General features: G+C 40.8%; 1 protein-coding gene across 1 annotated transcript in view; it reads left to right on the top strand.

The window, feature by feature from the left end:
- Window positions 1-10,859: 10,859 nt before the first annotated feature.
- The window catches only part of CASP8AP2 (caspase 8 associated protein 2), a gene marked incomplete at its 5' end in the record, with an annotated part of 29,305 nt that continues 23,419 nt past the window's right edge, over window positions 10,860-16,745 (top strand). Inside the window, 2 exons of the mRNA XM_080938696.1 lie at window positions 10,860-10,914; window positions 16,078-16,146. Of these exons, the coding sequence (XP_080794822.1) occupies window positions 10,860-10,914; window positions 16,078-16,146 (124 nt within the window). The remainder of the gene's footprint in view (window positions 10,915-16,077; window positions 16,147-16,745) is intronic.

Consider the following 16,745-nt stretch of genomic DNA (forward strand, 5'->3'; position numbering starts at 1 on the left):
TCCTTGAATTCAATTCCCGGCAACCACATGATGGCTTATAAACATCTGCAATGGAATCCAATACCTTCTTCTGGTGTGACTGAAGACAGCTACTTTCATCTAAAAACTATGAATACATTTTCATTTGTGTAAGTACTGAGCTAGGTGTAGCTCAATGGTAGATCACTTGCTTAGCATGCAGCATGAATTCACTCTGTTCCACTATGAGGCGAAAATACCAAGCAGATATTTAAGAACATGGAAAAGTTAAGCTGGTGCCCAACTAGGACCTTTACTTCTACCTGTGATGGAAAGGTATTCTACTTGAGGCGAGAGGTAATCATCAACTGCAGGACATTCTTGTATGTTTGCTTACTGGGACAAGGTAGAAATGGCCATCAGAAATTAAATTAGGCTAGTTGGAGGGTCTATAGTAAAACTTAAGCTGTGGCAATTTTAAGAGCAATTAGACTTTTTTATACCTTTATCAGAAACACAATATATGGCAATTGCCAGGATCAGTACAATTGTCGTTGCCAGGATACAGTGATGTTTGCAAACTATAAAGGGTATACAATATCAATGTCTAAGACCAATTGTTCTGTCAAGCTTCCTTCCATGCTTGACTTCTGAGGGACTATACAGAAACACAGAGTCCTGAGTGCCTGATGGAGTGCATTTGGTCTCTCAGGAACTGGAAGGCACATTGTACTCTAGGAGCCATGGACTCCAAACTGAGAAACCTATGATGCATGACTCTCAAGGCAGCTAGGCCAGGTCAACTGTATGGGTCCCTGCACATACTGGCGCAAAAGTGACACACATGCTGTAGGAATAACAAACCACTTTCTGTGTGGATTTGAGGTCCACCCGGATGAGACCATATCTAACACTGCTCAAATGGCCAAGAACCTGAGACTAGATAGTTCATAAGCCTAGGGGGGAAACTACAGCTATGGTTCTGCTAAGGGCAATAAAATTCACCATGACACAGGGCTATACCCTAATCACTGTATTATTCAAGTCTCATCAGAGAAACTTCTTACAGTAGGAAGCAATTAACAATGGGCAGAGCGTAAGTAAATCTTTGGAATACTTAGCCCTAAATGGGATGTCTTCATCTAACCCTTTGCCTCAAGGATCAGGGATCCATTCCCCAACAGGAGGCCAAGAGACTCTCAACAGCCAGAGGGGGCAGATGACTCCAGGGAACAGTGTCATCTAGACACAACAGGACTAATACATATATGAATGCAGAGACTGATAACCCACATGAGACCTGTTGGGGTTCAAGCCAGAGGAGGTATTTGCAATTGAAATCTTCGGGGAAAAGGAACATCAGTTTTCTTTAGTAGTCATTGGTGTATCAGCCATAGTTTAGGGAAGGCTTCATGCCCAGGAGTAGTTGACCAATATAAAACAAATTCCTTTTTGTGTCTGAGCTTTCTGTTTAGTTTTGTATTGCCTTGGCTTTGTTTATGTGTCTTTTTAGTGGTTTGTTTCTTTTCTTGAGAGAGAAAGGAGAACATTTAGTTCGATGGGTAGGAAGGTGGGATTCGAGATGAGTTGGAGTAGGGGAAAAACGATAGACATAATTTATTGTATAAAATTTTTTAATCAAAAACCCTCTTCTATCCGGCTAAATTTTGCGCTACGTTTACCATCCAAGATGGCATCTAAAGGCCAGCTCTCAGCGCTGACTAGCGCAGCTGACACAATCTACAGACTGAAGAACTAGTCAAGCCTTCGCCACTTACTCTCAGCCAAAACAGCTAAGAGCCTCCACCGTTACTTTCCCTTTCATTAGCGTCTCCCAGACCGTCCCACTTCCGCTCTCGTGACGTCTTTTCCGCGAAGAAATCCCGCCCCGTTGTCACTGAGGTCACGGCCCGCCCATTTCCCTTAGGAGCCACAGAAGAGAACCGGAGTTTGGCGCCAACAGGAATTTTTTTTCCGCCTTCAATGGCGGGAACTGGCTGTGTGCGCCGAGACGTGCTTTGCGTCTTATCTAATTGGTTGTCGGCGCTCGGTCCCGCCCTGCCGTCCTTACTGCGGCCCGGGATTGGTGGAGACGGCGGAGCGCCTGGCGTCCCGACAGCGGCCGCTGTGCGGGGCTGGCCGGCCGGGTAAGTTCCTGAGGGCCTGTCGCGGGGCTGCTGGGGAGAGGCAGCGGGGTGCCGCCTGGGATGGCTTGCGCTGTGGGCGAAGGGTTGTGCCTGGCTGGGCCTCAAGGAGCCAGCTGCTGTCCTCGGGGACCGCCCTTCGGAGCGTCTCGGGGGGCGCTGGGGCGAGCACACGGAGCATCGCCCGGTCTGCGGTGCGCCCCTCCCCTCCCCCACCCGTGTCTCCTAGGTCCCTACTTCCGAGCTTTCGGTGAGTGTGGCTGTCCCGAGTGTCAGGCGCTCACCGACGTGGGCAGTTTCCCAAGCCGATAGCTTGAGGAGTTGTTTGTGTTGGTCTCTGCAGCTCCTAGAACCAACCCTGACCTGGGAGCGAGGATGTGAACGTAGAATTCTCAGGAAGCATTTGTGCTCCAGGATCGTCTTGGCGGTCTTTTCTAATCTCTCCACACCTTTTGCTTAAGGCCTTTCTCCTATGAGCCTCAGCTCTTCTTTGGAAGGGGATAAGCCATTAGGCAAGACTTCTTGGATCTGTTACCACACTCCATAGTATTTCCTGCCATCTTACAGGAGATGCCCAGAGATTTCTCTTTTAAGGAATGTTTCTGATTTTTGACATCTGACTGGAATTTATCCCTGCTCTTCACTCTCTAGCTGTTGGCTGTAGCAGATTTTCTAATTGGCTCTGTTAGTTTCCTTATCTGGGAATAATCAGAATTGAATGGGATAATGAATAATACGACTTAATAGACACTTCAGGATAATTTAAAGTGAATCAGTACTTTAGAGCATTTATATGAATACTTGACTCATAGTAAAGGTGCCATGTCTGCTGCTTTTCATTTCTTTCTTATCCTCAGAACCTAAAAGGAGACTTGCCTCTTAGCTTTTGCCTGTTATTTTTTTGTTTTTTGTTTTTTTAATCCCTTCTACAAAAGTATGTTTTTCTGTATTGGAAAATGTGAACTTCCTTCATACTGCTTTCAGAAAGACTAGATGACCCATCTCTGCGTTTGCTTATGAGTCTGTTGGAGCTCTTTATCCCCCAGATAACTGGCTATCAACCTGCAACATTTTTAAAGAACATTTTGGTGCTGGGGACTGGCATGTTCAAAGCCTGTGAAGACTGCACACTACTGAGCAACATTCCCAGCCCAGCAGCTGTTAGTATCACTAGCTTCTTGGTTTTAAAAACTTGGCCTCTGCGTATTTCAGAGATGTACCACTCCTCCCAGTAGTAACTCAGATGGGAGATGAGAAGAAGCATAGAAAAGGTTTTTTTGGTTTTGTTTTTGGTTTTTTTCCTCCCTTGGGAGACTCACTGACCTGTAATTTTTTTTTTTTTTTAATATACCTATCACCATGATGCTAAATGAGTCCCAAATCCTAACACCAATCATGTTAACTCACTTTTTCTTTTAGGAAGAATCTGTTAGGTATCCAACTCTATTTCCAGTCCGGTCAGACGTTTTCATCTGATTGTAGTGATTCACTACGTCTTCTTTATCCCATCGCCATTAGAAGGATGCCTTCTACCATATCAGCGGTAGAGACTTCCGAATCACCTTTAACTAATCTGGAATTTCATTAGTTAAATAAATGATCGTTTATTACTACTATGCCAGACTGTGCTCAGAGCTGAGAGTGGTGGGGAACAAAACAGATGATCCTTGTCCACCTGGGCCTGTAGGGTCAGCAAGGTAGATATTTTTTCAAGTCCCACGGGAATGTAGAGTTGAATTTAAATGTAACTTTATTCACCTGATGTAATTGTCATTTCTGAGGCTTACTGCCTCAGTCTGCTAAACTAGGCCTAGTCCTGAAAGCTAGCTGCTGTATAGTCTAATCTAACCATGGAGTGTAAGCCTCTGAGACTTATTCCTGATGAGCTCACCTTTTCTCCTTCTTTCTGAACTTTGGCTGGCTCTTTGTTTTCCTGTGTCTAGCTGGTTCTCTCTCTCTCTCTGCAGCCTGCCTCTGGGTGCTTCCTTCTACAAACTTTACCATCATTGTTTGGAATTAAAAGTGTGTACTGAGAGCATGTCTGTATTCCAGCCAGAGGAGTGAAAGATGTGTGCTAAGGGCTGAGCCATACAACTAGAAACAGGGCTTTTCAGTAAATAACAAGATCCTGAGATTCACAGTGTGATAAATCTCCTGCAACAGCTGCACCGTGGAAAGAAGTCATAGGGAAAGGACACAGTGGTATAAGGATATATAACAGTTATATATAATAGTTTGAGGCCAAGTGGTACACACCCTTGGTCACACACTCAGGAGGCAGAGGCAAGCGGATCTCTGAGTTTGCATACTGTCTTGTATATAGATTGAATTCTTGCATGGCCAGGGCTACATGAAGAGCCCGGTCTCAATGCCCTCACCCCTGTGCTCTCTAAAATCCGTAGAAGGATATATCAGAGGTCCTGACCTATGGCAAGAGAGTGTCTACGGGACATTACTTAGGCCAGAATATTAGCTACATAATGGTAGAGTATTGAGCAGACAGCACTTCTCAGAGTTGCTAACTGGGAAAGAACAAGTATATTGCTTGAGGTACTTGTGTGATCTTCATAGACTGCTGGCGGACAGAAAAGAATAGCGTATAGAATACCACTGCCTCAGTGGTACAGGTCTATTACGCAGGACATCTGTAGAACAAGTGTGTTCATTGTCCTAAAGTCAGCAAGAAGCACCCAAAGGTTGTTAAGCACAGTAAGAACACGATCAGATTGCTATTTTGAAGACAGCTCAACGTGGGTAGGATAGCTTAGCCAGTAGAGATGGCTGATGCCAAACCTGACAAGCTGACTGAGGTTGACACACATGGTAGGAGAGGATAAATTTCCTCAAGTTTTCTTATGACCTCCACTTATGTACAAAGACAGTAAATACATATATAATGTATTATGTATATTATATATTATGTATGCTATGTATATATTCTTATATATGTCTATATTCTAAGGACATCTCAGGTTTTGATGTAAAGGAAATTTCAAATTAGAGTGGACACTTGAATAAGTTTGCATGAAATACAGCCGCTTTACCACAGAACTCTCTCAGAGCTATACTTTGTTTTATGCTAAGTCCTTGAATCCTTACTTGTCTTGTACAGTTTTCTTATGCTTGTTTTGAGATAGGATCTCACCATGGTTCCTGATTCAGCCTTCCAGATGCTTAGACTAGATGTGAATGCTACTGTTGGATGATCTTTTCTTTCTGGCTCTTGGCCACTAGCGTCTGAAATGTGAATTTGATTATGTTAGCCTCTGCTTTAGAATTTTAGTGATCCCTCCAGTTGCTACTGGAGAGAGTTCAAGTATCTTAAACATATAAACTGTTTCTTGGTTCTCTAAAACCTCACATTCTAATCTTGCTTTCACACGTTTTAAACTGTGAACATTCATATCTGGACTTTTTTGTATGTGAGCTCATAGATAGACTTGGTACAGAATAGATCTGGTGAGATGGTGTCAAAATATGTCTACAAACAGAATCCTCAGACTTTTGGAACTTTGGAAATAGTAAATAATAAAGGTGGCTAGAAAGATACCAGTTTAAATCAAAGTAAGGAATTTGGGCAAAATTCACTAGATGTTAGCAAGTTATGGAACGGTTTTTGAGCAAGAATTGCTACAGGCTGTACTTTTGTAAAAGAATTAGAATTGTTGGTAGCATGTATTTAGCAAACTAGGTAGCAATAGTAGGCCTAAAGCACATTGAAATAGCAGTGAATGAGGGTAAATGGACAGATGGATGTTACAGCTGTGATGTCAGTAGTCTAGAGTTTGAGTATTAGTCATAAAAATAGTATCTTGGATCAGATACTGATCGCCAATATGCTTTTGTTCTGGACTTGGTGAATGTGTAGTTTCAGAGGGATGTATTTGTTTTATTTTTTTGTCTTATTACTGACTATTGCTTTATATCTTAGAATAAATAGTTCTTAATTCTCAAATACTCTGACGAGGCGACAGGGCCTCCTGTTACTCTGTTAACACTTTTTTTTTTAAAGATTTATTTATTGTGTATAGAGTTCTGCTTGCACGTGCACTTGCACACCAGAAGAGGGCATCAGATTCCATTACAGGTGGTTGCGAGTTATCATGTGGTTGCTGGGATTTGAACTCAGGACTGCTGGAAGAGCAGAAGGTGCTCTCAACCACTGAGCCATCTCTTCAGCTCCTACTCTGTTACTCTTAGCAGTCTTTTCCCTTTTGTATCCTATGCTCCTCCTCCCCCATCAGCAGTCCTAGGAGAAAGTTTATGTTAGTGTAATTAATTAAAGGTAAGATAATAATATCTAAGTTCATAGCCTTTGGAAATTACCCATACATTTGTTTAAGTGCCCAAAGGCATATATAGTTTGTTACTGACCTAGTATTAGCCATAGTTCTGAAATCCTTTACATGGAACTTTTCCTTGGTAGATGAGACCATGAGTGAGACCAGCAGAGTCATCATAAAAATAAACTGAACTTAAACTCTTTCTGGCTCCTTTAGTCTTTTTTTTTTTTTTTTTTTTTTTTGCAGGGGGGGGAGGGTTAGCTTGTTTTTTAGTAAATATTTGTGTTCATATGTACATATTGAATATATGAAACTCAGTCTCTACCTTCAGGTCATCTGTGGTCTAACTGGTATTTAAAATTTAGCTGGGCTGTGGTGGCACATATGTTTAATCCCAACACTCAGGAGGCAGAGTTAAGAGGATCTCAGGTTTCAGGACAGCCTGGTCGACCGAGTGAGTTCTAGAACAGCCAGGGCTGCATAGAAAAACTGTGTCTTGAACCACCCCCCCCCCCCCAAAAAAAAAAGATTGAAAATTCAGTTCATTGTGGCTCTGAAAGATAGTTGTTTTCATAACTGCCATCTATAAATATATAAGCAAATATAACCAAAGAGATTTTAGAGATATGTTTAAGGACTTTGCTTTGAGGCAGAGTGTCATGTATCCAGGCTGGCATTGAAGTAACTAAGTCTGCCTCTGAGGCCTCTGAGTCCTGGGATTATAGATAGGCTTTGTGCATGAGAGGCAAGCACTTTACTGATTGGGCTACATTTCCTCTCATGACTAAGGTTTTTAAAGTGGGGAGAATTAATCCTGCATTCAAGTGATCGCACAATCTGTCACCCAGGTTCTAGTGAGAGAGGAATAGGAAGAGAGGTGTTAGGATTCTCCCTGTGATGATAGGGGCCTAGAGAGAGCATAGCAAGCTAGCATGCAAACATAGTATGGAAGCAGATATTGGAGAAGAAAGGAAATGGTAGGCCTTAGGCTTTGAAGGTGGAGAAAGGAGGCTCTAGCCCAGAAATGCAGGTGTGAACAGCCTCTCTCAACCCTCATAGAACCACAGCCCTGATGACACCTCGATTGTAGACCAGATTTTTTACCTCCAGAGCTATAAAAATACTTTGTGTTATTCAAACCACTGTTTGGTGTAATTTGTAAAAACAGAAATAGAAAAACTACACATAATCGTATTGTGCATATTTCATCTATTAAGGACTACATGTGTTTATAGCTACTCTATTGATAACACAAAGCATTTTGACTGTCTTAGGAAGCTGATGACACTGGTTTAAAATATTTTATTATTATTTTGAAACTGTATATGTGGAGGGGGTGGGGTATGTGCATGTGAGTGCCACTGGTCTAAGGAGTCAGATAACCTGGAACTGCAGTTACAGGTGATTGTGAGCCACTTGATATAGGTGTTGGGAACAGAACTCTGGTCCTTTGTAAGATCAGCAGGTATACTTAGCCATTGAGCCATCTCTATTCCCAATAACACTGGTTTAAAGATAGTCCAAGCATTCAAAATAAAAATGATCAATTCTAAGCCTAGAATTATTAAATCAAAAACTTTGAGGAAGGACCTTGTATCAGTCTTGTATTTTAGTTCTTCCAGGTGTTTCTGATGCAGGCTGTCGTTTTCAAGAACAGATTAGGAGGCTCAGGGAGATAGCTCAGTTGATAATGTGGATATACATTCAGATCACTAGAATCCATGGGAACAGCCAGGCATCACATGTCTATAATAGTGCTAGCAAGGCAGAGGCTGATGGATATCTGGAGTATGGTGCCCAGCTAATTTTGCCAAAGTGAGCAGATATAGAGACCCTGCCTAAAAAAAATGTGAAGAAAGGTTAACAAAGATACCCAACTTTACCATCTGGCCACACATGAAAATACATACATAATATACTATTCATACAGGTACATAGATACACTAAAGCAAATGTAGTTGTTCTTACTGAGTGTAATAAGTTCAATGCGTTGATGAATAAGATTAACTCTTCTGTATACAAAGGCCATTTCTTCTGTGGTTGTTCTTTGGGATCACCATTCTAAGAGGAAATAGAATGATCAAAGATGCTGTGGAGTCATGCGACTGACTTGCCTGCCTTCTAAGAGGGTGACAACATAGAATAGAACTTTAGAAATTGCACATACGGCCATTTTTGATGTTAAAGTTCTCTTAATTTTTTTGTTTGTTTATTTGGTTTGGTTTTGGTAGTAAGGATTGAAACCAGAGCATTGTGCTTGCTGAGTGTGAAATTTCTAGATCCTAAATAATGGTTATAGAAGGCAAAATATACTTCTTGGTATCTTTATTTATTAGAAAATCTAACGTGTCTTTAAAATTATTTTTATTATTTTGTGTGTATGGGTGTATGTAAGGTTGTGCACTGCATACATGTTTGGTGTCCATGGAGGCCAAGAAAGGGCTTTAGACCTTCTGAAAGTGGAGTTACAGATGCTTGTGAGCCACCATTTGGGTAGATTTTATCCTGACTGATTTAATTGCTCTGGCTTGTTTTATGTTTAATTTTGCACAGAATGTGAAGAAAACCAGGCTTAAGCCCTTGTGAGACAAAGTCTGGCTGTGTTGAGATAAAAGGAAGGGTAGAGAGCGTAAAGATCTACATGCAAGTCCAGATTCTGTGCCTTGGCCAGTACTGTTGTGTGCGGATTCTTGTTGAAGTGCCCCCTCCTCTCCATGGGGGAGGGAGTCAGTGGGTTTCGCTGTGTGGCTCCAGCTCTGGCTGACCTGTAACTTACAGATCCACCCGCCTCTGCCTCCAAGCCTGTCTTTCAGAACTTCTGTAGACACGTAACACCTTTTTTCTTGATTTGCCTTTCCTTCATTACCACTGAATTTAAACTTTCTAAAAATAATTTTAAAACCTTATTACCGAGAGATGATGCACATGCCTTTATTCCCAGCCCACAGGAAGCAGAGGCAGGCAGATCTCTGAGTTCCAGGCCTCTCTGGTCTACAGAGTGAGTTCCAGGACAGCCAGAGCTGCACCGTAAAACCATGTCTTAAAAAACAAAGGGGGGAAGGGGCTTGGTTGGTTGGTTGGTTGGTTGCTTGCTTTATTTATTTTAGATAGAGTTTTGCTATATAGCCCAGACTGACCTGGAACTGTCTGTGTGGACAAAAATGTCTTAAAACTCTTAGTCCTTCTGACTCTGACTCTGCAGTACTCAAGGTCCAGGTTTATGGCATAGCTCTAAATGCAGTGGATACACCTATGTATTGTGTAGTGGTTCTTTCTTTGGACCATGTGGGTCATGAGGCTTGGTAGCAAATATCTTTACTAAGACAACTCACTGGCCTTCTAAAAGCAATTTAAAGAGGAAAAAGTCTGGACTTGTTTGTTGCTTGATGGCCTGAGTTCAGTCCTCAGTACCCACATGGTGTAAAGAGAGGATACTCATGAAAGTTGTTATCTGACCTCTGTATCTGCACACCATGGCACTTATGCACAACTCCCTAATCAATAGATAAAAGTTAGTAAAATGTACCTTTTGTTCTTTTTCTGTGCACATGTACATGTGCATTTGTGTCTTTTAAGAAATTGTATTTGTGTGCTCGAGTGCATGTGTGACTGAGTGCAAGCACGTATGTGCCATGTTAATGGGAGCCCATACAGAACAGAGAACACTTGGTGGAGGTGGTTTTCTTTTTCCTTTACATGGGCTTCCAGGACTGAACTTGAGTCATTGGGCTTGCATGACAAGCTCTTTACCTGCTAACAGTCTTTCCAGCCCTCTGTGTTTTCTCTAGTATTTATTTATTTCACTATTTTTGTGGCACTAATTATAGAGTCTGGGGCTTCACACATGCTTGCAAGTGATCTACCGTTGAGCCATACCTCAGCTTGAATGCATCTTTTTAATTTTCAATGTTTTAGTTACTGGTATTGTATTTCTGTGTATAGTGTGTGTGTGAGGGCAGGCAAGTGTATACATGGTGCACTCAGGATGGAGAGAGGGCAGCTTGTTAAAGATGGTTCTCTCCTTCCACCCTGGGTTCTAAGAATCAATGGATCTTAAGCTGACAGGCTTCTCCCCATGAGCCGTGGGGATAGCATTTGTACTTCTTGTTATATGAATATGTATTTGTTTTTAGTGCTGATGGTTCTTACTTTAGTGCAAAAGCTAATTTGTATTTTGAGATTCTTTTTTTCTTCCTGTGATGATGGGGGCCTGTTTTATAAAATTAGTGTAATTTACTTTGTTCCTGGCCTATCTATCTATACTAAGGACTTTAAGAGTTTCATTTTATAGTTTAGACTTTTACTCAGAAAATGTTAGTCTTTTTTTAATGTATAGGTCTGTTTTTTTAGAATGAGAATTAAGTTATTCAATGTGCTTAAATTAGAAGGTTGCTTTGTAAGTTGAAGTTATTCTAATGGTGGGAATCTTTATGCTTAATACCGTAGATGGCACCTATGAAAAGGATATAGGACCATGGCAGCAGATGATGACAATGGTGATGGCACGGGTTTGTTTGATGTCTGTCCTGGTAAGAACTCTCAGTTGTCTTTCTGAATTTACTTACTCTTTGTTTCTTTCCAAGCTTTGCTGCTGGGAGTTTAGAACCAGGACCTTTCACATGCTAGGCATATGCTCTGTCATAGTGATAGCCGTAACCTCAATTATAAAATCATTTACTTATTCTAAGGGGAAATGCTCCTGAACTTTTCTTCCTGTACATGAGTTACTTAACATAGCAAAATACTTGGAACATACGGAGTACTTAGTAAGTGTGAACCTTTTCTTGTTTTTTGCTTTTTTTAATATACTGCTGAAAATCAAGCACAGGGCTTATATACTTGGCTACACAGCACATTGCTCCTTAGCTATATCTGTACCCTTTTTGTGTAGTTTGGAGATCTCACTGTGATTTGAGATTGGGCTAGAACTCCTAAGCTCAAGTGACCCTTTTGCCTCAGGCAACTAATTAACTGGGCCTGTAGGCACAAATCATTGTACCTGGCTGACTTTATATTCGAATTCTCTCTCTCCTTTTCTTCCTTTTCTTCTTTCTTTCTTTCTTCCTTTCTTTCTTTCTTTCTTTCTTTCTTTCTTTCTTTCTTTCTTTCTTTCTTTCTTTCTTTCAGATTTTGTATTTATTTTTACTCTGTTTATAAGTGCTTTTCCTGCATGTATATATATATGGATCATGTGCATGCCTGGTGACCAAGCAGGCCAGAGGGTGTTGAATTCTCTGGGACAAGAATTACAAATGGTTGTGATCCACCCTGTAGGTGCTTGAAATGAGCTTGATCTGTTAGAACAGCAAATCTCTGTTGGGATTTAAGGCAAGTGCCACCACTGCCTGGCTTTTAAGTAAATATTTGTAATACGTGAAGTTATGCTTATTTATTATTGTTTAGGGAAGCTTTGGTAGTCATGATTGATAAATTAACTGAATTAAATTTATTTATTCCTGGGTGTGGTAGACTATGACTATAGTTTGAGCACTTGGGAGGCAGGAGAACTGAGTTCTAAGGCCAGCTTGGAATATATGGGAGTCCCTGACAGAGAAGAGAAGGGAAAGGAGGGGTAGAGGAAGGAGGGAAGAGAGGTGGCAGTGGGGTGAAGAATGACACAAAACATGGTAATAAAATAAGCTCATAAAATAGCTGTTTTGCAGGGGAATGGGGGAAGGAGAGTCCAGAACCTTATGCATGCCAGGGAGAGACTGCCAAATGAGCTGCATCTCCACCCTACATAGAGATCTTTCCACACCCCTCTTCAGCATTCCTGGAGCCTTAAATGTAGGTTTGCATTGCAGTTGTATCACTGGGGTTGAGTATCTCTTAGTTGGTTCTATATTCTTACTTAAAATGTGTTTTTACAAGTCAGTGTGGTAGACATGGAAGGGCTCCTGTCCCATCAGCATTATTAACACTTATTTTTGCTAATGTAGTTTCAGTTTGTTACACTGCTGTTGTAATTATGTAGTTGGACAGTGGTGATGCACTTTAATCCCTGCACTCAGGAGGCAGAGGCAAGGAGATCCCAGAGTTTGAGACCAGCTTGGTCTACAGAGGGAGTTCCAGGACAGCCAGGGCTACACAGAGAAACCTTGTCTCAAAAAACAAACAAATTAAATCACCAGAAAAATTTAAAGTATAATGAATATCTCCATCTTTCTACCTAAATTCATAAATGTTTAATTTTTTTAAATAAAACTTTTTTTTAGCTGTGTGTGTGTGCACACGCGTGTGTATCTGTCTGTCTGTCTGTGTATGAGTGTTTTGTCATATGTTTGTGCTCCATGGGCATGCTTAGTGTCCTTGAGGCTAGAGGAGGGGGTCAGGTCCCACGGAACTGGAATTATGGATGGTTGTGGACCAGACATGAGTCATGGGAACTAAATCATAGTCCTCTGTGAGAACAAGAAATGGTCTTAACTGCTGAGCTATCTCCAACCTCTCAGAATGTTATCACACTCACTAGTAATTTTAAAGGGCAAAAAGGACATTATTCTCGTTTGCTAGATAATTATTTTTATTTTTGTGTGTTACTCTCAAGACTCTTTATATATCTACTTTTGTCTTATTTTTATTTTTGTGGTGCTGGGAATTGAACTCTGGACCTTGAATATACAGGCAAGTGCTCTACCGCTGACCTAACAACCGTGACCTGCATATTTAAATAATGGAAAACCACAAACTCTTATTTTGAGTGTTTTTTAATCCCATTTTAATCTTTATTTATATGTATGCTTTTGGATTATACTGCTTTGCATTATTTTGGTTGTTGAAGAAATTGTAATCCTTTAGGTATACTTACATTGTCCTGTGTTTTGGTCATTGTGAGGAATGTCACAATGACAATCCAAATATGGTATCTATACAGAATTAACTCGGCAATATGATGCCTTAACTTTTACTTTAAACAGTCTTATCTTAAAGAAATCAAAAGCATTTAGGAGGATAACTTATCATTGCTAGTCTTCCTTTAGTATTACCATGGCATCATTTTTCCTTTATCCTTTTTTTGTTTATTTCTAGACTCCAGTTATACCTTGTGTGAGATTTTGACCTTATTCTGTAGAACTCTTTAATTAAGCTCTTTTCGCTTTAATTTGCATTTTGTCTACATGTAATGCACATGTATCTGCATGTTTGTTATGTGTGTACTGGGTATCTGCAGAGGTCAGAAGAGGGCTTCAGATCCCTTGGAACTGGAAATACAGCTGATTTCAACCCTGTATAGGTGCTGGAAATCAAACCCAGATCGTCTTGTCTGTAAGAGCAGCCAGTGTCCTTACTTACTGAGGCACCACCAGTTCCCTGGAAGACTTCTAAAGCACCCCCCCACCCTCTATATTACAGATTTTGTTAAAAAAACAATACTGAGTAATTTATACTCATCAGTGTAGTTCACAGTCAAGCATATCCAGTAATGATGACGGTATAATTATTATATGTAGCTTTCTGTTTTAGAGTTTTCTGGTTGTTTGTTTGTTTGGTTGATTGGTTGGTTGGTTTTTGTTTTTCAGGACAGGGTTCCTTGTATAGCCCTGGTTGTCCTGAAACTCACTTTGTAGACCAGGCTGGCCTTGAACTCTCATAGATTCACCTGTTTTGTTCTTTAAGATGAGATCTTACTTTGTAGGACTGCCTGGCCTGGAACTTGCTGTGTATACCAGGCTAGCCTTCAACTGCTAGGATTGAAAGTATGCACCACCATGCTCAGCCAAATTGGTTCTTTTATTTTGTTTTGAGACAGGGTCTCACTCTGTAGCTCTGATTATCCAGAAACTCACTATGTAAACCAACTTCCTGAGTGTTAGGATTAAAGGTGTGTGCACCATGCCTAGCCCCAATTGGTTCTTTTAATTGTCTCTATTTCTCTGGTGAGGTTTACTAAATTTGGATTGGATTAGTTACAGTCTAACCGATACTGTGTGGGGACTCAGGATTCTGTTCCCATTCTGTATTTTAACAGGTATTTGACTCAGGTGAATTTTCACTTAACACTTCTGTAGTTGGAGGAACTAAAATCTCTGTATTTTAGCTTTTGGTGTCTTTTTTGGAGTTTGTTCTCTTTTCGGTCACACAGCTATCTGAGGTACAATTTGGGGGTCCTGTCCTTGGCTTTCTGAATTTGCTCTCTTACCCGTAGTTGCTGTTTCCTTAGAGCCTTTCCTCTGGTTTTCAAGCCTATATGACTAGAAAGGTTGTCATTTTAACATGACAATGCCACCTACAGATGTGTCAGGCTGCATTCTGAGCTATCCCAGGATGTGTGTGATCTGTGGGCCTTAGGTGGAACGGTGGAACATTCATTCTTGGCAGAGATGTCCTTCTGTAGTTACTGCTGTAGAGCTGTATATAGTACAGACCACTCTTTCTTCTTCTTTTGTATTGATTTATTTATTTATTATATATAAATACACTCTAGCTGTCTTCAGACACACCAGAAGAGGGCATCAGATCTCATTACAGGTGGTTAAGAGCCACCATGTGGTTGCAGGGATTTGAACTCAGGACCTCTGGAAGAGTAGTCAGTGCTCTCAGCCACTGAGCCATTCTTTCATCAGCAGTGATAAAGGGGAGAAGAAGCTTAGAGCTATCTTATTTATCTTATTTATATGAGTATTTTGTCTGTATACATGTCTGTGTACCATATACATGCCTGGTGTCTGTAGGCTACAAGACAGTATCAAATTCCTTGGTAATAGATTTATAGATGGTTGTAAGCCTCCGTGTAGGTGCTGAGAATCCAACCTGGGTCCTTTGGAAGAACAACTACCTCCTCGGGTAGCCCTAATATTTAGTTTAGCATTTATAGTGTTATATGGAGATGGAAACTAGCTTATTATTGTGAGAATTAAAACCTCATTACACATTTTCTAAAGATTTGTGTATGTGTATGCATGTGCTTGTGCATGTGGCCCTAAGTGCAGGTGCCCATGAAGGCCTGAAGGTGTTGAATGCTCTGGAACTGGAGTTATCAGCAATTGTGACCCATCTCATGTGGGAGCTGGGAACTGAATTCTGATCCTTTGGAAAAGAACAAGTGCTTTTAACTGCTAAGTTGTCTCTCTTCAGCCCCAGCACTAGTAGATTTTTATTCTATGAGAGATTTTTTTTAACCATTTAATTAGGTGTAAGTGAATGTATCCAGAAAGGTGTATGTATATTGGGACTCACAGAAGTCAGAAAAAGGCATTTGATTCCCTGGAGCTAGAGTTAGAAGTGTTTGTGAGCCTCCTAACTTGGGTTGTGGGAACCAAACTCGGGTCCTTTGCAAGCACTCTTAAGAACCATTTCTCCCAACTTCATACATTTTTTTTTTTTTAAGAATTTTGTCTACATTTGAAGTATTCAATTTATAAATCTCTACATCAAAATTTTGCAAATGCATTCCTTGACTTTTTTTTCTTCTTTTCCTCCTCCTTTTTCTTCTTTGTTTGTTTGTTGTGTGTGTTTTTCAAGACAGGTTTCTCTGTGTGGCCTTGGCTGTCCTGGAAGTAGCTCTTTAGACCAGGCTGGGATTAAAGGTGTGTGCCACAGCCACCGCTACCACCCAGACCCTTGTCTCCTGCTCTAAAGCAGAAACAATACATTCCTTTCCTTGTCCTTCCAGTAGGAATTGAAACAAACAAACAAACAAAAATCCCCTCAGCCTATAAGCCAATTTTAATGAGTTTTTGCTATTTTTGCAGCCTCTCCTCTTAAAAATAATGATGAAGGCTCATTGGACATATATGCTGGGTTGGACAGTGCAGTTTCTGGTATGTAAATTTTATAAAACGGTCTCATTTTGTTTGTTAGGTTTTCTGTATTTGTTTCATTGTTAATGGTAGTTGGTGACATCATAGCTCTCAAATAATTCCTTTGTAATTACCACAAGATAATTACTTTTTGGTCCAAAGCTAGTTCAGAACATGTTAACACAGATTGTTGATTAATGTTATTAATCTGAGACAAAAGATTAATTAGGTTTTGTGCAAAAATATTTCATACCATTGAAATGGCAATGGTGCTGTAGGATATGCATCCCTGTCTATGGTATCTGTCACAGAAAGACTATTCTTGTGAGTGTCTTCAAACGCATCAGGGAGAATGACACTGGTGCTCTTGGATATGCATCTCTGCCTGTCCTCTCACACAGTACTGTCACTGTGTCCTCATCTCTGCCTGTCCTCACACACAGAGTACTGTCACTGTGTCCTCATCTCTGCCTGTCCTCTCACACAGAGTACTGTCACTGTGTCCTCATCTCTGCCTGTCCTCACAGAGAGTACTGTCACTGTGTCCTCATCTCTGCCTGTCCTCTCACACAGAGTACTGTCACTGTGTCCTCATCTCTGCCTGTCCTCTCACACAGAGT

The sequence above is a fragment of the Micromys minutus genome (assembly GCF_963924665.1).
Source record: "Micromys minutus genome assembly, chromosome: 26".
NCBI lineage: Eukaryota > Metazoa > Chordata > Mammalia > Rodentia > Muridae > Micromys > Micromys minutus.